The sequence below is a fragment of the Microcaecilia unicolor genome, chromosome 1 (assembly GCF_901765095.1).
Source record: "Microcaecilia unicolor chromosome 1, aMicUni1.1, whole genome shotgun sequence".
NCBI classification, from domain to species: domain Eukaryota; kingdom Metazoa; phylum Chordata; class Amphibia; order Gymnophiona; family Siphonopidae; genus Microcaecilia; species Microcaecilia unicolor.
The window spans coordinates 112188907-112211606 of NC_044031.1; the positions used below are offsets into that span (position 1 = coordinate 112188907).

Here is a 22700-nt window from a genome sequence, read left to right on the forward strand (position 1 = left end):
CGATCCATTCCACTCATTATTTTATACACTTCTATCATATCTCCCCTCAGCCGTCTCTTCTCCAAGCTGAAAAGCCCTAGCCTTCTCAGCCTCTCTTCATAGGAAAGTCGTCCCATCCCCACTATCATTTTCGTCGCCCTTCGCTGTACCTTTTCCAATTCTACTATATCTTTTTTGAGATACGGAGACCAGTACTGAACACAATACTCCAGGTGCGGTCGCACCATGGAGCGATACAACGGCATTATAACATCCGCACACCTGGACTCCATACCCTTCCTAATAACACCCAACATTCTATTCGCTTTCCTAGCCGCAGCAGCACACTGAGCAGAAGGTTTCAGCGTATCATCGACGACGACACCCAGATCCCTTTCTTGATCCGTAACTCCTAACGCGGAACCTTGCAAGACGTAGCTATAATTCGGGTTCCTCTTACCCACATGCATCACTTTGCACTTGTCAACATTGAACTTCATCTGCCACTTGCACGCCCATTCTCCCAGTCTCGCAAGGTCCTCCTGTAATCGTTCACATTCCTCCTGCGACTTGACGACCCTGAATAATTTTGTGTCATCGGCGAATTTAATTACCTCACTAGTTATTCCCATCTCTAGGTCATTTATAAATACATTAAAAAGCAACGGACCCAGCACAGACCCCTGCGGGACCCCACTAACTACCCTCCTCCACTGAGAATATTGGCCACGCAATCCTACTCTCTGCTTCCTATCTTTCAACCAGTTCTTAATCCATAATAATACCCTACCTCCGATTCCATGACTCTGCAATTTCTTCAGGAGTCTTTCGTGCGGCACTTTGTCAAACGCCTTCTGAAAATCCAGATATACAATATCAACCGGCTCCCCATTGTCCACATGTTTGCTTACCCCCTCAAAAAAATGCATTAGATTGGTGAGGCAAGACTTCCCTTCACTAAATCCGTGCTGACTTTGTCTCATCAGTCCATGTTTTTGTATATGCTCTGCAATTTTATTCTTAATAATAGCCTCCACCATCTTGCCCGGCACCGACGTCAGACTCACCGGTCTATAATTTCCCGGATCTCCTCTGGAACCTTTCTTAAAAATCGGAGTAACATTGGCTACCCTCCAGTCTTCCGGTATTACACTCGATTTTAGGGACAGATTGCATATTTCTAACAGTAGCTCCGCAAGTTCATTTTTTAGTTCTATTAATACTCTGGGATGAATACCATCAGGTCCCGGTGATTTACTACTCTTCAGCTTGCTGAACTGACCCATTACATCCTCCAAGGTTACAGAGAATTTGTTTAGTTTCTCCGACTCCCCCGCTTCAAATATTCTTTCCGGCACCGGTGTCCCCCCCAAATCCTCCTCGGTGAAGACCGAAGCAAAGAATTCATTTAATTTCTCCGCTACGGCTTTGTCCTCCTTGATCGCCCCTTTAACACCATTTTCGTCCAGCGGCCCAACTGACTCTTTGGCCGGTTTCCTGCTTTTAATGTATCTAAAAAAATTTTTACTATGTATTTTTGCTTCCAACGCTAATTTCTTCTCAAAGTCCTTTTTTGCCCTCCTTATCTCCGCTTTGCATTTGGCTTGGCATTCCTTATGATCTATCCTGTTACTTTCAGTTGGTTCTCTTCTCCACTTTCTGAAGGATTGTTTTTTGGCTCTAATGATTTCCTTTATCTTACTGTTTAGCCACGCCGGCTGACGTTTAGTCTTTTTTCCCTTTTTTCTAATACGTGGAATATATTTGTCCTGAACCTCCAGGATGGTGTTTTTAAACAGCATCCACGCCTGATGCAAGTTTTTTACTCTGCGAGCTGCTCCTTTCAGTCTTTTTTTCACCATTTTTCTCATTTTGTCGTAATCACCTTTTCTATAGTTAAACGCTAGCGTACTTGATTTCCTAGTTTCACTTCCTTCAATGCCAATATCAAAACCGATCATATTATGATCACTGTTATCAAGCGGCCCTCGTATCGTTACCCCCATGCACTAGATCATGAGCACCACTAAGGACTAAGTCTAGTATTTTTCCTTCTCTTGTCGGCTCCTGAACTAGCTGTTCCATGAAGCTGTCCTTGATTTCATCAAGAAATCTTATGTCCCTTGCGTGTACAGATGTTACATTAACCCAGTCTATATGCGGGTAATTGAAATCCCCCATTATTATTGTGTCCCCCATTATTATTGTGTTGCCCAGTTCTGTTCTCTGAGTCTGACGTCCTGCACGTACAACGTGCAGGACGTCAGCAAACAAATTGAAGAGCAGGAAGCGACTAAGAAGAAGACGTCGGCTGGCGGGGAGTGGGATCCCCCGCCAGCAAAAGTAAAGGTAGGCTGCAGCGGCGGCGGGTTCGCGGCGGGAGGGGGGGGGCGGCAATGTCGGCGGTGGGGGGGCGGCGCCGGGGGGAGGGCTAAAATGTGCCCCCTCCCCCCGGGCTCTGGACCCCTCTCCCACGGAAGGCTGGCTACGCCCCTGGTTTGTACAGTGGCAGCCTTGCTCATTCCCATGCAGAAGACCTTGGTTGATTTTCTGGATCTGACTGTTATACATTAACTATGTTGTTATGATGGTTGAATACTAAAGAGGAGGAAATAAAATTGGGATGAAAATCCTGTGTAGCTGCAGTGCTGGTATAAAGGGTCATGGATTTGGTATACCACCTTTCTGTGATACAACCAAAGCAGTTTACATCTATTATATACTCATCGGGGTAGATTCTGTTTGATTTTGAATCCAAGAGCAGGGAAAAACAGCTAAGCACCAAGAAGGCAATTTTTAAAACCATTCTAGCACATAATGCAGTATGTTATGTGCAGAAATATTTGCCTATAAAATAGCTTTTATCATATGCACATAAACATTTGTGCATAACTTTACTCAAACTGAGAAGAGGCATTCCTTGGGAGGGTAATTCTATAACAGTCTATAAATAGGTGCCTGGTAAGAGAACATTCTATAAAGGAACGTAGGTGCCTTCTTTCCTTTAAGGGATACTAGTGTAACAGCAAAAATACATGCCTGGACTCGCACCAGATTTTGCCTATCTGTACACCTACCTGTAAAATTTGCATTATGTAAGAGATACACATATTTACAGAATATTTATTTGTTTGGATTTTGGTCACACCTTTTTCAGGTGAGTTACATTCAGGTACACTGGGTATTTCCCTGGAGGGCTCAAAATCTAAGGGTCCTGTTTACTACTGCGCTGCGCTCCTAGTGACCCGCTACGGACAAGCTCACCACGAAAGGTCTTTTTCAAGACCACTTTTGCATACAGCCAATCAAATCACGTTTGGTTCGCCACACGGACCAAATCGTGTTTCAGGCACTTCAGATTCATACCCATTACGACATAGCGACTCCTGATGCAGGCCTGTAGGCCGAAACACAACAGTTGTGTCGATTCTTTTCATCAAATAAAGAAGCTTTTAGAGTCTTTTCATCAATAAAGAAGTTTTTAAGATATTGTCTCCAGGATTTGTATTTCCGTGGTCAAACATCCCACTTTTTACCTGCAGCTGTAGGCGCACTAACATTTTTAGCGCATGCTAATTGGGGGTGTCTACCATTAGCGGGCACTAAAAATGCTAGCTCACCTTAGTAAACAGAGCCCTAAGTTTATACCTGAGGCAATAGAGGGTTGTGACTTGCCCAAGATCACAAGGAGCAACAGTGCTTAGGTGTAATTTTGGCATATGTGCATGTATGTGCACGTGTAACATGTGTATATGCCAGTATTTAATGATTTATGCATGTATTTGGCACATAATTGCCTCTCTCCCCTCCCCCCTTCCCCCCCCCCCCCCCCCCCCCCCCCCCCCCCCCCCCCCCCCCCGGCTGTCTCACCAGCAAATTTATGCATGGTAAAAAGCAGTAAGTACACAGGTTTCCTGAGTAATTTTTAAAACTTCACAATTACAAAATTTGTTTTGAAAATTGACCAGTGCCTGACTGAGGAAAAGTATGTGTACAATCTATATATGCACACATTTATAAAATTATGGAAAATATCCACACAACAAATTACCTCTTTTCGTATTGCATGCTTAACTATTCAATATAAATTTACCAAAATTAAACAGTGTATGCCATTCATATTTTTTTCCATGTGGTTGGGCATTTGAAGGATTTTAGTAGTAATGAATGTGCCTTCAACTACAATAAATATGAATCTGCAGACTATATAGCATGAATTTTAGACTAAGTGTGTAACTGAAAAACTTTGTCGTTTGTGTAAGCTAGCTGACAATCAAATATTTGGTTGTGAAAGAAAACCAGTTCAATTTGCAGTAATCAGAGTTCATGGCTGGTGACCTGGTTACCTGTATACTACTCCATGTCAGCCTTGGCACATCTGTTCCTTGACCTATATTTCCCATGCTGAATTTGTAGCTTCAGGCTTAGTTCTCATTCCTGTGCTGAATGCACACTGAAACAATTGACCTTTTATTTGTTTTACAAGCAAAAACAAACAAACAAAAATTCATATCTGTTTTTTCTGAAATGCACAGTTTATACATTTAGTTGTAAACTTTTTTTTTTGTCAAATTAACAAAGTCTCTGTGCAAAAATCTTTGGGAAATGGAAACACTTAATAGTAAATTGCAAGTTATTATGGATGAGTAGCTTAATGATTAGTACAATGGCCTGAGAACCAGTAGAACTGGGTTTCAGTCCCACTGCAGCTCCTTGTGACTCTGTGCAAGTCTCCCCAGGTGCACAATCAGTACATGTATATAATATGTAAACCGCTTTGATTGAAACCACAGAAAGGCAGTATATCTAATCCCATCCTCTTTCCCATCCCCTGTTTTACATCAAGACTCGAGAATATTTTTAGTTTTCTACACTGGTCATCTATTAACCACACAGACTCTACCTTTAATGAAAGTAAAATAATTAAAATCTTTACCTTTCAGCTGTTTTAGTAACTGCCAAAAAATAAAAAATAGGTAAATTTTAAAAACAAAGAAAGGTGTCTAGTATATAGGACAATATATCTGGCATGCACAACAGACTATAATGCAATTACTAAGTGCAGGTTTTCTAAATTGAAGACAGAGAGATTTTGATTTCGTTCACTTGCCTGAGAGGATGTAAACTGATTCTACTACCTTCTGTGGTTACTAATCTCCTATATAGAAGCTGCAGTAGCAGGCTGGTAGGGGATTTGCATTCATGGAAAAAGAAAAGCTCAGGTAGGTAGCAAAACAGACAGGTGGATAGATTTAGGCAGACCTTTCTAATTAGCATGGTGCCTGAACAGTGTGATATAAGAGGTATACAGTTAGATAAGTTAGAATTAGATATGTTGTTCCATATGTTTGCAGAAAAGATGAGGGAATAATTAATTGACCATCTAGGTCAGTGTTTTCAAAGTCCAGTCCTGGAGTACCCTTGCCAGTCAGGTTTTCAGGATATCCACTATAGATATGCATGATCTTGATTTGCATACACTGCCTCCATTATATGCAAATCTTTCATGCATATTCATTGTGGATATCCTGAAAACCTGACTGGCAAGGGTACTCCACGACCAGACTTGGGAAACGCTGATCTAGCTTAATATCATAGATTTGCTAATTTGTAACATGTATGTATTTAGAATTTTGGGGTTTTGTTAGTAAATAGTTTTTTGGATGTCAGAGTGAAATAGCTATATATCTATTCATAGAGACTTATGTAGGAGCTGCATTTCAGGCCTGTATTGATGCATTATTAACTGTTCTAATGGCTTTTTTTTTTTCTCCAATCACACTACATACAAACAGCTTTTCAGTAATAAAAATGTTAAAGCTTCTGTAATAGTGGACTCTCAAATTGTGTGTAAGTCTGGGAAAAACCTAATGGAGGTCATTTACTTTACAAAATAAGTAATTTGTAAAGTGCAATATCTCTATATATAAAAGGCACCACCAACGTTCTAAATGAAGCCTCCAGCCGGAAGTGTGAAGGGGGAGAGATATCCGGTTTCCCCATGAGTGTCTGCCCTGTCTTCGCTCTCTCTGTAACACAACAGTGAAGGAAAACATAGCAAAGCACGAAATCAAATCGCTCTCTCTCTAACAGTGAAGGACTCAGAGGGGGGAGGGGAGAGAGGGCAGAAGCCCTCACGATCTCTGTAACACAAACACAGCACAGCAGGAAACTTAACACTGAAGGACTCGACTCCGAGGGGGGAGGGGACAGAGAGCAGAGGGGACAGACAGCACAGGGGAAGGGAGAGAGGGCAGAGGGCAGGGACACACACACTCCCACATGCACACAGAAGAAAACCTTGCTAGCCCCCGTTTCATTTGCATCAGAAACGGGGCTTTTTTACTAGTTAAAAATATTACATGTGGAGGGTTCTCTGACCAATGATTGTAAGCAGCCCATTTTAGGCAGTCAAGTTGATTTAATTTATATAAATAACTGCATAGTCTTCTGAGATCTTTACCTCCACATTTTTTGATTTTTGACTTATAGGAAAATGAGTGTGTGTAGTTCACAAACTGAATTATTAACTATAAGTGAAAGTTAGTTTCCACAATGGTGTTGATTTTGTTTGCACATTAGTTTGTGGAACATTTCCCAGTTTTTTTTTTGGTGTTATGGGGTCAATTATTTTAGACATTCAGACATGTAAATTGAGAAATAAGCTCTTAAGTGCCAGAATTCCAGAAATACAAACTATGGTAATATTTATTTCCCTAATTTATCTGGAGGCAGCCATTCAGAGGCATAAAGACCTTTTTTGACCCATGGGTGGTTGTTCCTGATCAATTGCAGCCCCATGGCTCCCCTTGGTTCAGTTGTGTTCGTCAAGACCAATAGGATACATTCTTTCATTCAGAGGCTCCTGTACAACTCAAAAACAAAACAATGAAGCAAAACCAAATCAACTAAATTTTCCTCTACGCCAAGCTAGCTAAAGAGGAAAAAAAATTAGACCAAGTGGACTGTGGGTGCAGCCATAGTAAAAAAAAATTGTTTTTAAAAAACCATACCTTACAGGCTGGCTCAGCAAAACAAAGGAAAAGCTTCAATTGTTATAAAATCTAATTAGAGTGATGATGGGGAGAGCTTGGAGAGAGGAAAGCTAAGCAAGAGAGCATGATAAAATACAATAACGTTTTCATCACCTGTCTGAAAAACTAGTAACTTCATCTTTGGTCTCAAGTAGACTCCATCGCAGACCATTGGTAGGCTTGCTGCACATATCTAAAATAAGGTAACAGTGATTTGGGCTGTGGCATCTGCATAAGGATGTCACAGAGTGGTTCAGATATAGGATTTTCAGAACTGGCTTTAAAGGCATGGCATGAAAGCCACAGAGCTGGCCATTGGTGACCAGGCTCTACCAAAGAGGCTCTGAATCTGTTGTACTTCTCTTGGAGAATTGTCCTTTTGAGTGCATATCCAAAGAGTTTGTCTAACACATTAAGCAATGGCTGTGTGAAATATCAGTGTGTTTCTTCAATGTATGTCTTCAAAGCAGTTGCATATAAAGGGATGTTCTGCCTTTCTACTACTACTTAACATTTCTAAAGCGCTACTAAGGTTACGCAGCGCTGTACTATTTAACATGGAAGGACAGTCCCTGCTCAAGGAGCTTACAATCTAAAAGACAAGTGTACAATCTAAAAGACAGGTGTACAATCTAGAGACAAGTGCACAATCTAAAAGACAAGTGTAGAATTTCAAGCTCAGTTGCCACTGCGTCACTTTCTAGAGGTCTTGTCCAAAACTTTTGAGATTGACCTTCCCCTCATTCCCTTTCCTCCTTTCCTGAAGTTACTATTGAGGAAACTACACTTCTCCTTTCTTCCTCAAAATGTACCACCTGTTCTTCTGATCCCATTCCCACCCACCTTCTTAATGCCATCTCTCCTGCTCTTATTCCTTTTATCTGTCACATTCTCAACCTCTCACTTTCCACTGCGACTGTCCCTGCTGCCTTTAAACATGCTGTGGTCACACCTCTCCTTAAGAAGCCTTCACTCGACCCTACTTGTCCCTCTAATTACCGACCCATCTCCCTCCTTCCTTTTCTCTCCAAATTACTTGAGCGTGCTGTTCACTGCCGCTGCCTTGATTTTCTCTCCTCACATGCTATTCTTGACCCACTACAATCTGGTTTTCGCCCTCTCCACTCAACTGAAACTGCGCTTACTAAAGTCTCCAATGACCTATTACTGGCTAAATCCAGAGGTCTCTATTCCATCCTCATTCTTCTTGATCTTTCCGCTGCTTTTGACACTGTCGATCACAGCATACTTCTCGATACCCTGTCCTCACTTGGATTCCAGGGCTCTGTCCTTTCCTGGTTCTCTTCCTACCTCTCCCTCCGCACCTTTAGTGTTCACTCTGGTGGATCCTCTTCAACTTCTGTCCCTCTGCCTGTTGGCGTACCTCAGGGTTCTGTTCTTGGTCCCCTCCTCTTTTCTATCTACACTTCTTCCCTTGGTTCATTAATCTCATCCCATTGCTTTTCCTATCATCTCTATGCTGATGACTCCCAAATCTACCTTTCTACCCCTGATATCTCACCTTGCATCCAAACCAAAGTTTCAGCGTGCTTGTCTGACATTGCTGTCTGGATGTCTCAACGCCACCTGAAATTAAATATGACCAAAACCGAGCTTCTCATTTTCCCCCCCAAACCCACCTCCCCGCTCCCCCCGTTTTCTATTTCTGTTGATGGCTCTCTCATTCTCCCTGTCTCCTCAGCTCGAAACCTTGGGGTCATCTTTGACTCTTCTCTCTCTTTCTCTACTCATATCCAGCAGATTGCCAAGACCTGTCGTTTCTTTCTTTACAACATCCGTAAAATCCGCCCCTTTCTTTCCGAGCACTCTACCAAAACCCTCATCCACACCCTTGTCACCTCTCGTTTAGACTACTGCAATCTGCTTCTTGCTGGCCTCCCACTTAGTCACCTCTCCCCTCTCCAGTCGGTTCAAAACTCTGCTGCCCGTCTCGTCTTCCGCCAGGGTCGCTTTACTCATACTACCCCTCTCCTCAAGACCCTTCACTGGCTTCCTATCCATTTTCGCATCCTGTTCAAACTTCTACTAACCTATAAATGTACTCACTCTGCTGCTCCCCAGTATCTCTCCACACTCGTCCTTCCCTACACCCCTTCCCATGCACTCCGCTCCATGGATAAATCCTTCTTATCTGTTCCCTTCTCCACTACTGCCAACTCCAGACTTCGCGCCTTCTGTCTCGCTGCACCCTACGCCTGGAATAAACTTCCTGAGCCCCTACGTCTTGCCCTATCCTTGGCCACCTTTAAATCTAGACTGAAAGCCCACCTCTTTAACATTGCTTTTGACTCATAACCACTTGTAACCACTCGCCTCCACCTACCCTCCTCTCTTCCTTCCCGTTCACATTAATTGATTTGATTACTTTATTTTTTGTCTATTAGATTGTAAGCTCTTTGAGCAGGGACTGTCTTTCTTCTATGTTTGTGCAGCGCTGTGTACGCCTTGTAGCGCTATAGAAATGCTAAATAATAGTAGTAGTAGTAGTAGGACGTTCACTCCCCTACAAAGCTGACCTTGGTGCTTTCGGCACCATTTGAAGTGGCATTGGATAGGAGGATTGCTGAAACATTTGTTGACATCAAGCATATGAAAGTCCTGGTGTTAAGCCAACAACCAAAAGTGAGGAAACAAAAGAGGAGGAAGTCAAAGCTAAATCCAATGATAGTCTTTATTGCTTCCAAAGTACTTTGAACCAGTAGTCAAAAGGCTCGACAAGACCGTGTTTCTGCTAGTGTGCCTTCGTCAGGAGCCTTATTAACCACAGAAACAGTATTGTAACAATGCAGATCGATACACTGTAATGCACTTTGAAATAAGATATGTCGTATGGCACTACCGGACAACAAACCAAACCTGTGTCTGCCATCCATGCCAAGTCAGTTCAGTATTAGGAGATAGGCAGAAATGGCTCATTCAAAAGCAGGGATATTAGACTTCAGGAAAACTAACTTCTTAAAGATGATGGAAACATCTACAGTTAAAAAAAAAAAAAAGCAGTAGGCAAAATTGAAATGAGGTTTTTTAAGAGCCACAAACCTTTTTGTTTGCTTTTCAAGAGACATAGTTGAAAGGTAAGGAAAAAGGCTAGCCTTTAGAAACTGCAAGAAGTTGCAGAAAGAGGAAGACAATATATGATGAAGGGAAGTTAGTACAGTAGTCAAGGCAACAGTTCAAATAGAAGAAAAAATACTACAGTATATTGGGGGAGACTAGACTTTTTTTTTGTAGATAATGACAGGAGGAAATGTAAAAGTGGCATTGTGAGATTCACAATTGAAGGGCCATCCTATATAATAATTCTCACCTCCAACAGGATGTGCCTGGGACCATGCCTGCCGGAAGTGGTCTGCTAGGCAGTCACGCACTGACGTCAGTGACAGACAATTTGGCAAAGCAAAACAATCTGAGTGCTGGCCATTAGGACACAGGGTTGATAGAGTTTTAAAAGACTGAAGGAACTGAAAGTGTTAAATGGGGGGAGGGGGGAGTTCTGAACGACTGAAAGACATGAACATTTGGGAAAGGAAAACAATCTGAATGCTGGCCATTAGGACACAGGGTAGATAGGAGAGTTTTAAAAGACTGAAGGAAATGAAAGTGTTAAACTGGAGAAGGGGGGGGGAGTTGTGAATGACTGAAAGACATGCAAATTTGGGACAGGAAAACAATCTCAATGCTGGCCATTAGCACACAGGGTACATAGGAGAGTTTTAAAAGACTGAAGGAACCGAAAGTGTTCGGGGGGGGGGGGGGGGGGGCAAGTTCTGAATGAATGAAAGAAATGAAAATTTACGAGAGGAACACAGTCTGAATGCCGGGCATTTGGACACAGGGTAGATAGGACACTTAAAAAAAAAAAAAAAAAATGAAGGACGTGAAAGTGTTACATCTTGGGGGAGGGGTGAGGAGGAAAGCGGTGTGGTATCCGAATACTGGGCGTTAGGGCCACGGGGGTACATAGACTTTTGAAAGCCTTAAGGAACCCAAAGTGTGGGAAGGAGGAGGAAAAGGAGGGGAGGGAACGGGGTGAGGGGCATTAGGAACAGGGGAGGGGGCCCTGCCACACACTCTCATTCTCACACACACTGTCACACAGACAGTCTCACTCTGTCACACACCTGCACATTCACTCTGGCTCTCTCTCTCAAACATACACACTCCCAGGAAAACCTTGCTAGCGCCCGTTTCATTCATTCCAGAAACGGGCCTTTTTTACTAGTAATATATAAAGGCTAGTGATGATAAAGTTGAATTGCATAAGTATATTTCTGTTCTGTATTTACCGATAAACAATCAGGAGGAGTACCTCAGAAAGCAAACATAAATAGAAATGAAAGTGAGGTAGACCTCAAAATATTTTCAGAAGGCTGTATTTTTGAAGGGCTAGTTAAACTAGAAGTAGGCAAAGTGATGGGGCAGATGGGAAATATCTGACCTATTCAATGTTTCTCTAGAGTTAGGAGTGGTCCCAAAGGACTGGAGAAGGGTGGATGTGGTTCTTCTACGCAAAAGCATAAGTAGGGAAGTAAATTAATGGAACTGTTAAAACAGAGGATAGTGCACCTTCTGGAATCCAGTTAATCACAGGATCTCAGGCAGTATAGGTTCTGTCATATGAAACTGATCAGTTTCTTTGACATGGTTACCATAGAGTTGGATTGGGGGAAAATATTAGGTGTGGTATACTTTTACAGGGGAAGTTAGATGAAGGAGTGGCCTAGTGGTTAGGGTGGTGGACTTTGGTCCTGGGGAACTGAAGAACTGAGTTCGATTCCCACTTCAGGCACAGGCAGCTCCTTGTGACTCTGGGCAAGTCACTTAACCCTCCATTGCCCCAGGTACAAATAAGTACCTGTATACAATATGTAAGCCGCATTGAGCCTGCCATGAGTGGGAAAGCGCGGGGTACAAATGTGACAAAAAAAAATCTGTGTCCCCTCTGCCATGTTAGCTCTTCCCAAGAGACAGGCTCAGAGACCCTTTCATTTGAAAGTGGAAGCCCAGGAAACAGGCTTTAAGGCTAGACCTTTTTTCCTAGGTGGGTGGAGGGAAGGAACTGTGCCTTGTTTGAAGTTAGGGAGAGGTAGCTAACTGTTGCACTTGAACCCAGGAGAGGGGATGATAGCAGTCCAAGAATTACGTACTGAAAATTTGGTCTACTTCCATGTTAATGATCCCAGCTAAAATAGGCCTCGTTGTAACTGATTGGGTAAAAAATTGGTTGAATGGTAGGAGACAGAGGGTGCTGGTAAATGGAGCTTGCTCTGAAGAAAAGGAGGTCGTCGGAGTACCGCAGGGATCGGTCCTAGGGCCGGCTCTTTTTAACGTCTTTGTGAGCGATATTGCGGAAGGGCTGTCTGGTAAGGTTTGTCTATTTGCAGATGATACTAAACTCTGCAACAGGGTGGACACCCTGGAGGGTATGAATGACATGAGGAAGGACCTAGCGAAGCTAGAGGAATAGACCGATATTTGGCAACTAAGGTTTAATCCCAAAAAATGCAGGGTCATGCACTTGGGTCGCAAAAATCCGAGGGAACGGTACAATATAGGGGGTGTAGTGCTTCAGTGTGCGAAGGAAGAGCGGGACTTGGGGGTGATTGTGACTGACGACCTTAAAGCTTTCAAACAGGTAGAAAAAGCGACGGCCAAAGCCAGAAGGATGCTCGGGTGCATAAAGAGAGGCATGACCAGCAGGAAAAAGGAAGTGATAGTGCCATTGTATAAGTCTCTGGTGAGACCTCATTTGGAGTACTGTGTGCAGTTCTGGAGACCGCACCTACGGAAAGTTCAAAGCCAATTATTAAAAAAGAGTCTGCCTGAATCAGCTTGTGAACAGTATCATCTGAAAGAGAAAATTGTGCTCTACAACACTTTTTTGTTTTGCAATGCCACCATTAAGTAGCCATTTACTCAGGTCAAAGTATGTTATATTTAGTACGCTTGATGTGCTAATTTTTCTTCATTTCTAGGAAATTGAGTCTTAATAGTCGCTTAAAAGTATTGATATAATTATTCATTCGTATTTTATTTGTTGATTGTCCAATCATTTATTGTGCGCTGTTATCAGTTTGTTCCATCTCAGGTGAATATTCCAGCTTAATAAAATCTTTTTAAAAGTGTGTTTATCATCTGTTGTACCATTTAATTATAGATGTCAGAAGACAAGAAAAATGAAGAATCCTTGGCTCCCTGTTCAATTGGGAAAAATGCTGGTACTTCAAAGTGCCACGTAATCTTCTATTCTAAGAAGGCAGGATTCAAACCTTTTGGGGATTTCACAGAATGTGACCAGAAATTGCTTCTTATGCGTTCAGAAGCAAAACTTGATGAAGATTCCGTCATTTGCTTTCACCATGAATCCCTTTTCCTAAGTATGTTGCTTGCATTTATGAAAATAAATGGTGGATTGGAAACATTTGTGAAACGTCAGTTGAACAGAAAGATGCTTTCATAAGCTTTACGCATCCTCATGGTCCCGCTACTTCATTTTATTGGCCGGTAAGACGCGATACTTGCTGGATCCCAGAACAACTTATCATTGCTGTCATTCCAGCTCCATCAGTGACATCATCTGGTCAGCAATATAGTTTCCTTGAAACCGTTCTCTTGCAGGTCAACGATGCTTTCAGAATGATGAAGTAACTGAAGAAGGCAGGCTTGGGGACCTGCAGTGAAGTAACTGAAGAAGGCAGGCTTGGGATCCTACAGTAAAGAAACCCACAATCAGGCTTGGGATCTTGCAGTAAAGATACCCACCTGTGGCTGTTACTGCATGGCTATCGGGCGTGGCCCCTATGGCGATGGGGATGCTGGTTTCAATGTGATAACCAGTAATGGTTCAGCCATCATGGACCAACGCAATACATCACGCACACAAAATATAACATACTTTGGCCTGAGTAAATGGCTACTTAATGGTGGCATTGCAAAACAAAAACATATCAGTGTTGTAGAGCACAATTTTCTCTTTCAGATGATACTGTTCACAAGCTGATTCAGGCAGACTCTTTCTTTTTTAATAATTGGCTTTAAACTTTGGTACATTTTACCATTTGCGCTGACAGTGTCAACTTTGAAGAGATCCTGCAGGGCGGTTATAGATGCTGGTTAGTTGCAAATCTGGCAGTATTATGTCCAGCACAAGCATAATGCTTGTTCAAAATTTCAAGTCCGTATCTTTGCATGGAAGTTGTTGCGGTCTGAATATTGGTCCAAATATGTTCCGATGAGTCGCAACCAATTTTGATGCACACTTTGAGTCAACTTGTTTGACTGGATTTTGCATCCATAATGGTAAAATGTATTTCATCGGAATTAGCATCAAAAACTGTACAGGATTTGAATTTTTTAGCCATTCTTATAAATGTGTTCGGATTTTATTAGACCCCCCCAAAATGGCATTTGGGAAATGTTGCGCGCTCATGGACTGACAACCTTTCAGAAAAGGGGGTCTAGATCTGCAACTATTGCAGTTAGAGACCTCAAATTTTGGGAAACTTCGTTTAACACCTGACTCGCGCAACAGATAAAATTTGAACAAAATTGGAGACATGATGGTGGGAAGGTTTAGACCACTTGGCATGGAATGACCCTTGTGCTGTAATATATTAAGTAGTCCAGTTATCCTAAAGCTGTGGTTCCCAGACTGTGGTCCATGATTTCAAAGGGGGATCAAACTGAGCGGATCAGGTGCCAGAAACAAGTTAAGGGTAGTTAGCACAGGGGCCTGGTAGTGAATGAGCATTCACAGGTCGCACCCCTTCCTTGTTAAGGCTTCTTGTGATAGGGAGCAGTTCTAAGCACATACAGGCCCTGTATTGACTACTGTTGAAGTTGTCATTTATTTCTTCCTCTGCTGCTTTTCTGCTTTGGAAGAATTGGAAGAGGAAGTGGTTGTAGAGCAGACAATGACAACAAAATAGCACAGATCTAGAGTTGTATGAATTTTCATGGGTTCAAATACTGTTCCATCATATTGGATAAAAGGGGTCTATTTGCTTAGCCTCAGTGTTAGCACAAGTTAAACACCAAATTCTGTGTTTAAAGCAAGTTCAAATTAAGAAATATATTGACGAATTGCATCATTATGCAAATACATGCAAAGCAAATAGATGATAAAAAAATTTTAAAAGCTTACCACCAGTCATAAGCCTTGTGATGTTAACATGTAAAGCACTGTAGTTAACTTGTACCAAGAACATCATCAGGCTAATGGACCTACTGGTGATAGTGAAGCCTATTCTCATGGATATCAGTCAGAACTATTTTAGATTATAGTGGCAGCAGAACAGGAGCAATTAGGGCTTCAGTGGGTAAAGGAGGAGGGAGACACCAGGTGGTGGTGCAGTTTACAGCCATGGTTGGCCACCACAGGGGAGAAGTGTGCTTAGGGTTATTTGGTGCAGGAAGTGTGCTTTTTGGCATCTGTGGGTGAAGGCTTTTCATAGAGGGGTGGCCTTGAGTCGTAATTACCCCTTACCACAGCCTGAAATGCATGTACTTTCTTGCCACAACAATACAGCCGAAATTACAGTTTTAGTAAATAGGTCTCTTACTTCCAACTATGTAGTTAATGTATTCTGTAGAAAATAAATTAACAAATTGGAATTGTAATATGCTTTTAAAGATATATGCATGTTTTATTCTGTAACAGGTTACAACAAAAGCCAAGCAGATGAAGGATGCAGTAACATGTACTCCAGGTGTGTGTTTTAAAGAATAAATTTAACTGTAAAAAGATGGTGATGAAAACTTTGGGAAAATAAACATTGGATGAATCAAAATAAATTTTGGCTCCTATTTAATGAGCTTTTCAGCCAAAAAAATGTATCTTTCCAAGCAAGATGTCTCCTGTAGAGAAACGGACCATGTGCGTATCAGTGGTTTTTTTTTTTTGTTTGTTTGTTTTCTGGGTTTATCTTATCTTATACATTTCTATTCCAACTTTTCCCGTCGAGGTCCAGAGTGGATTACAAGGAAGAGACCAGATACACACTGGGGAAAAAATTAAAATCAGTATCACAACTTCAATTATAACAATTGTAAACCTTGAGTAAGAAATTTGCAAAATAAATACATCTTAAACTGCATACAAAAAGTGCTGTAAGAGGATAATTGCCTAATATACAAAGGCAGAGAATTCCAGGTGAGAGCTGCCTGAGAGGTGAAAGAAGTTTCCAAAACTCACTTAGGGGTCCTTTTACCGAGGTGCGCTGAAAAACGGCTTCAATAGTGTAAGTGTGGGTTTTGGACGTGCGGCAATCCATTTTTCAGCATGTCTGTAAAAAAGGCCTTTTTTTATTTTTGCCAAAAATGGACATTAGCAAATTCAAAATTGCTGTGTCCATTTTGGGTCTGCAACCTTACCACCAGCCATTGACTTTGTGGTAAAATCTCATGCAATAACTGGGCGGTAATGACCTACGCACGTCAAATGCCACTTGTTGTTTAGAAGTGTCACCACACAACATTTAAAAAATAGAACTCTCAACATATTGAACTACTATTTGCTCACAGTTCTAAAGATCATGTATTCCTTAATTTTCCTATTGCTAGAGGAGTGAAATCTAAGGGGCTCTTTTACTAAGCCGCGTAAGGGTCCATGCGCGCCGAACAAACACCAAACTAGAGTTACCACCAGGCTACCGCATGGCTCTTGCAGTAATTTCATATTTTGGAACGCGTCTGATACGCATGGCTGAAAAATAATTTCTATTTTTGAACGCGTGTATTGGATGCACAGCAAGTGGCATTTGACGTGCATAGGTCATTACCGCCCGGTTACTGCATGAGATTTTACCACAAAGTCAATGGCTGGCGGTAAGGTTGCAGACCCAAAATGGACACACAGCAATTTTGAATTTGCTAATGTCCATTTTTGGCAAAAATAAAAAAAGGCCTTTTTTACAGACATGCTGAAAAATGGATTGCCGCACGTCCAAAACCCACACTTACACTATTGAAGCCGTTTTTCAGCGCACCTCGGTAAAAGGACCCCTAAGTGAGTTTTGGAAACTTCTTTCACCTCTCAGGCAGCTCTCACCTGGAATTCTCTGCCTTTGTATATTAGGCAATTATCCTCTTACAGCACTTTTTGTATGCAGTTTAAGATGTATTTATTTTGCAAATTTCTTTTTGATACAGAAAGTGAAAGTGCCTTGGTGCTTTGTAGCTTTTACTACATGAGACGTGGGGTAAGGAATAATATATTGTAGAGGAATATATTCGAGTTATTCCCCAAGTTTTCCACGTCATCACTGTGACCCCTGACGCAGGTGCTAGTCACCGAAACACGGCCCGTGTCTGGTCTTTTTGTCAAGGCTCATTCATTAAAGAACTGTGTTCCATTTTTAAAGGCCCGTGGTGCTGTTTTTTTTGTTCAGAACCGGTGGCTGCCATAGACTGTCTTGCTGTCCCTACCCGTTCCCACAGGTTATGGAATAGTGGGAACCTACCTAATTGAAGGAGAAATTAGGTCTTTCCAAATAATTTTATTTCCATTAGTCCTTCACACTATTCCAGAAGCCCGCCCAAGGTTTCTGAGATGTTTAGTCAGTGCAAAGTAATAAGTCAATTAACGACTGTTGCCTTGCATGGTGCTTCCTGCATATCTCTTGTTCTGTACAAGTTGTCCAGAGATGAGAGAGGTCCACACATGTTTGCTAGTCTAGTTAGTGTTTGGTTAGTTTTTTGTGTTTATTCTGAGTTTCTCCTTACTGCTTGTCCACATAAATACTGAAGAGCTGGACTGGATGGCAAGAGATATGTCTAAGCTCAGTTTTCAGTTCTCTATCTCCATCTGCTGGTTGATGGACACAACTGTCCCACAGGTTCTGGAATAGTGGAAAGGACTACTGTAAAGAAAATTATCAGGTAAGATCTAATGCATCCATTTATAAGAAATACCTGTAAATGTTTGACATGCCCATGCGCCTCACTCTGTACATTCCCCTTGTATCTATGCACTATGTAGCTTGTGCGCTAAAGTTTTAGAATTCCACTGTGTGCATGCCAAGCACATACGCACATGTATGTTACATTCATGCACAAAAGTGCTAGCATTTTATAATCTTAGCATGCAAATGGTGCTTACATTTAGGCGCTAAGATTATAGGGGGAAAGTGTGTATGTGTGTGTGTATATATATATATATATATATATATATATATATATATATATATGTGTGTGTGTGTATATGTGTATATGTATATATCAAGAGAGTTTTATATAAATATATAGATATATTTAAATATACTCTGTTATCCTGAAAACTAGCCCATTTGTGATGTGTGAATACAAAATTGTCCTCATTTGCTTATATAATTCTTCATCAGTACTGTTAGAGTCTCCTAGTCACAATGTATATTTTCCAACAGGTATTACTAGACTCTCTGAATTAAAAGCGACAGTTCAGAATTTGAAGAATACAAAGGCAACTGTAAATCTGTCAGATAACATACTCACACAACGAGAAGAGGAGGGCAGTCATGACCCAGATGAGGGAAATATTTTGATAAATCAGGGTGAGATAAGTACTGAAACCAGACATCGGAAACGGAAATCAGCCAAAGTCTTAGATACCACTTTGGGGGAGCAAGAGGATGTGGAAACCAAATACAGAGGGAGACGCCAGAAGGATTTTGGTAGCACTGAACAAAATGAAGAGGAAGAAGAGGATAATGGTGATGATATTACAAAAAAGACAAAAACCCGTCTTTCTGAAGAATTCTGGACTCAAAATCAGCAAAAACTCCTTGAAATGGCTTTACAGCAGTATCCAAAGGGAACATCTGAACGATGGGACAAAATCGCAAAATGTGTCCCTGGAAAAAGTAAGGTGAGAAAAAACTTTGTTGCTTAAGGAATAATATAGGACACATTTGCAGATATAAAACTTATGATGTGGCATGAGGCCCTAGGCTACTGCTTGTCAAACTTTCTGTGGCTATGGCCCCATTGTTACTGCTACAGAAAGCACACAACCCTCAAAGGTGCAGACTGACGTTTCAATGGATAGCCTGCCCACCCAGGTTTTGAACCCATTCAGAGTCACGACTCACTGTTTGGGAAGCCCTAGGCTGTGTATCTTCAAACAAATTGTGCATTTATTTGTAAACAGTGAATCTGAAAATGTCTTATCCCACTCAAAAATGTTTGATCTTTTAATAAACCGTTGTTTGAAAATATGATAATTTGACCATATCTACTCACCCTTTAACTCCCTTAGAGATCCTATGTACTTGTCTCAAGCTTTCTTGAGTTCAGATATTTTTCATCTCCCACCAGGAAGCCGTGCAACGAACTTGCCACTGAATCTATCCCCTTTCAACTTTATCCTATGCCCTCTCATTCCAGAGCTTCCTTTCAATTGAAAGAGACTTACCTCCTGTGCGTTTATGCCACATAGATATTTAAACGTCTCTATCATACCTTACTACTCTCTGCAACAAATTATTTACAGTTCCGAAAAACTTTAAAAACTTAACTTGTTTCAGAAATTTGTTAATCAGTCTAATATTTAAGTAGGAGTATTTCTTTTCTTTTTTTAATGTAGATGCCTGGATATGACCAGCTTCTTGTGATCTGCCTTGAACCACGAGGCATAGGCGGAATATAAGTTAATATTGTTACGTTATAGCTTCCCTCTTCCACATTTCTTCCAAAGTATGCATATTAAAATCTTTGTTTGTCCCCATACTCTTTATGACAAAGACCCTGACCATTTTAGTAGCTGCCCTCAGGACCAACTCCATCCTGTTTATATCTTTTTGAAGGTGCAGTCTCCAGAATTGTACACAGTATTCTAAATGTCTCACCAGAGTCTTATACAGGCACATCATCACCTCCTTTTTCTTATTGGCCATTCTTCTCCCTATACACCCAAGCATCCTTCTAGCTTTCACCATCGCATACGATCTCACCTTTCGTGCACAAAAGTTCTTCACCCCCTACACTGTACTTTTCCCTCAGGATTTTGTAGCCCAAGTGTATGATTCTGCATTTTTTTTTGTTACATTTGTACCCCGCGTTTTCCCACTCAGGGCAAGCTCAATGCGGCTTACATGGGACAATGGAGGGTTAAGTGACTTGCCCAGAGTCACAAGGAGCTGCCTGTGCCTGAAGTGGGAATCAAACTCGGTTCCTCAGTTCCCCAGGACCAAAGTCCACCACCCTAATCACTAGGCCAGTCCTCCACTCCATTTAGGTGCAATTATTTAAACCAGCCGTTGAGCTAGTGGAAATACTCATGCCTAAAGATATGTGCCTAAATGCGGACTTACATTAATATTCTATAATGGCAATTACACACACAAATTTTCCAATATTACATTACATTACACAACAATCTTGTTTTACAAAGCTTTCTCAGTTCAGTGCCGATAATAAAAAAACTAAAGACAGAGACAATTTGGGAATTTACAATTATAAAGCTAAAATTACTCAGCAACCATATTTTTTAAATAGGAAAGTTTTCAGCTGTTTTCTAAAAGGCAGATGCACCTTTAATGATCTAATGGGTAGGGAGTGAATTCCATACTGAGACAGCTCTGTACGATAAACATGAAGTCAGTTGTCTTTTAAATTTAACTGAAACCACTGAGAGAAATCTTAGGACTACTAGACTCCAAGCCAGTGGCGTAGCAGGGGCGGTGGGGACGGTCCGCCCCGGGTGTCAACGGGTGGGGGGGGTGCTCTGTCGTCTCCTGCCACCACCCTGCCTTTTTTTTTTAATCTATGCAGTGACGCAGGCAACGCCTCGCGTCTGCCCTGCATGTGCTGTGAAGAAGAAAATCGCGTCGCTGGCGTCGGGCCTTCCCTCGCTGTGTCCCGCCCTCTTCTGATGTAACTTCCTATTTCCTCAAGGGCGGGACACAGCGAGGGAAAGTAGCAAAGATTGTATTATGAGTCTAAAGCAGGATAATTCAAAGTTTCTATGAAATGCTCTCAATTTCCATAAAAGAAGGAACGAACTTTTAACCACTTTAACCTGATTTAACATGGTTAACTGACCATTACAATCTCTAATATCCTGGTGCCTAACTTTAGGTGATCTATAATGAATTACTCTCTTAATGGGTGAAAGTGTCAGCCACTAAAAATTTTGAAGGTACCACTATCCAGATTTTGATTAACAGGTATTGCAGTTCAGACTGTCTCTGAGGTTCAGGGATATACAGTCAACCCTTAGTTCAAGGGACTAATAGGGAGGAGAAGGAATACGTAATTGCAAATTGTCTGTAGTTTTAATATAAAAATCATAAGAAAAAAAACCTGTAAATTACTACTACTACTGTGTGTAACTGATTTAAGATAAAAATGAATATTTAAATCTGTAAATCTTTGATACATTGTTTCCAAAATAAGTTAAATCAGAGTCCATTATAACGAGGGTCGACTGTGTTTCCTTTGTCAGGACTACTTAGATTTAATAAAATCTATAGATTTTGAAAAACCTTAACAAAGCCCATTAAAGAAAAAGAGTTGAGAGGATGGGTAGACTGGATAGGTCCTATGGCCTTTAACTGCCGTCATGTTTCTATGTGAGAGTTAGGAAAAAGATCAAATATTAATCCAATTTAGTGTTTGTATCAGCTCAGCGCCAGTTCACTGATTCTTAACGGATAACAATCTCTGTTTCTGATGGCATTCCTAATTGCTAATTGGAACTATTTTTTCTTCTTTCTTCTACAGGAAGAGTGCATGACAAGATACAAGTTGCTGGTTGAACTTGTACAAAAGAAGAAACAAGCAAAAAGCTGAAAATTCTGGGCAGAAGAATGGGTTTTCCATTTTAGAGCATGGGATATTATTTTAAATGTAATATGCTGCATTGTGCAGTTTGTACCACAGTATTTCTTTCTTCATGTCCTGTGCCTTAGTAAAAGAAATTGTCAATAAAATAGGCCATCTTGCTTAAACATTTTACAGTTTAAAATGCAAAATGTATTTTTGTATTGAAGTATTTATAAATACACCCTGTATATGGTTCAACTGCTTTAGTAATTTTTAGATCCTTGATGAAACATAATTACTTTTTTAAATGCTTACCTTAGTATTTTTACATACAAAGAATATGGGGTTGATTACGGTGTCAGTCTATTTTCAGCAAGAGTCAAACAGATGGGGAATCCATATATCTTGCTCTGAAAAACCATCCTGTTCTTAGTGCACCCAAGGAAGTCTTTTAATTTTCCCAAAAATATTACCAAAGTGATTTTTCTTCAAGATAATGACATTTCCATCACACGTTATTTCCATTGAATAAATATGGTGATTATACGTTACCTGGTGTTCTGCCTGTTACTTCTTAACATTTTGTTGCTTACAAGTATGTGCTTATATGGGCCTTTGCATGTGTTTCATCTGAATTGTAAAGTAACTATGAAGTGTTTGTGTGGTTTGGAGGTGAATAGGGGAAGGATATATACTTAGCAGTTTATTTCTGCTCTTTTGGGCTTTCATTTTAGATAGAACAAATCCTGGGATTTTATACTATGAGCATTAATTTGGAACTACCCAAGGGTGATGGGTTTTGCACCATCTTATATCCCCTTCCGTATGAACATGAGTTGGCCTAAAGGATCAGACGAAAGGTCCATCTAGCCTAGCATTGTGTTTCTAACAGTGGCCAATCTAGGTCACAAGTACCTGATAGAATTC

The 22700-nt window shown here is 41.1% G+C and overlaps 1 protein-coding gene across 1 annotated transcript in view; it reads left to right on the forward strand.

Moving 5' to 3' along the window:
• DNAJC1 (DnaJ heat shock protein family (Hsp40) member C1) overlaps positions 1-22324 on the forward strand; it is a 329370-nt gene extending 307046 nt beyond the window's left edge. The window contains exons 10-12 of the mRNA XM_030199432.1: positions 15694-15742; positions 18416-18876; positions 21732-22324. Coding sequence (XP_030055292.1) covers positions 15694-15742; positions 18416-18876; positions 21732-21800 — 579 coding nt within the window. The 3' untranslated portion in view covers positions 21801-22324. The remainder of the gene's footprint in view (positions 1-15693; positions 15743-18415; positions 18877-21731) is intronic.
• Positions 22325-22700: the final 376 nt, after the last annotated feature.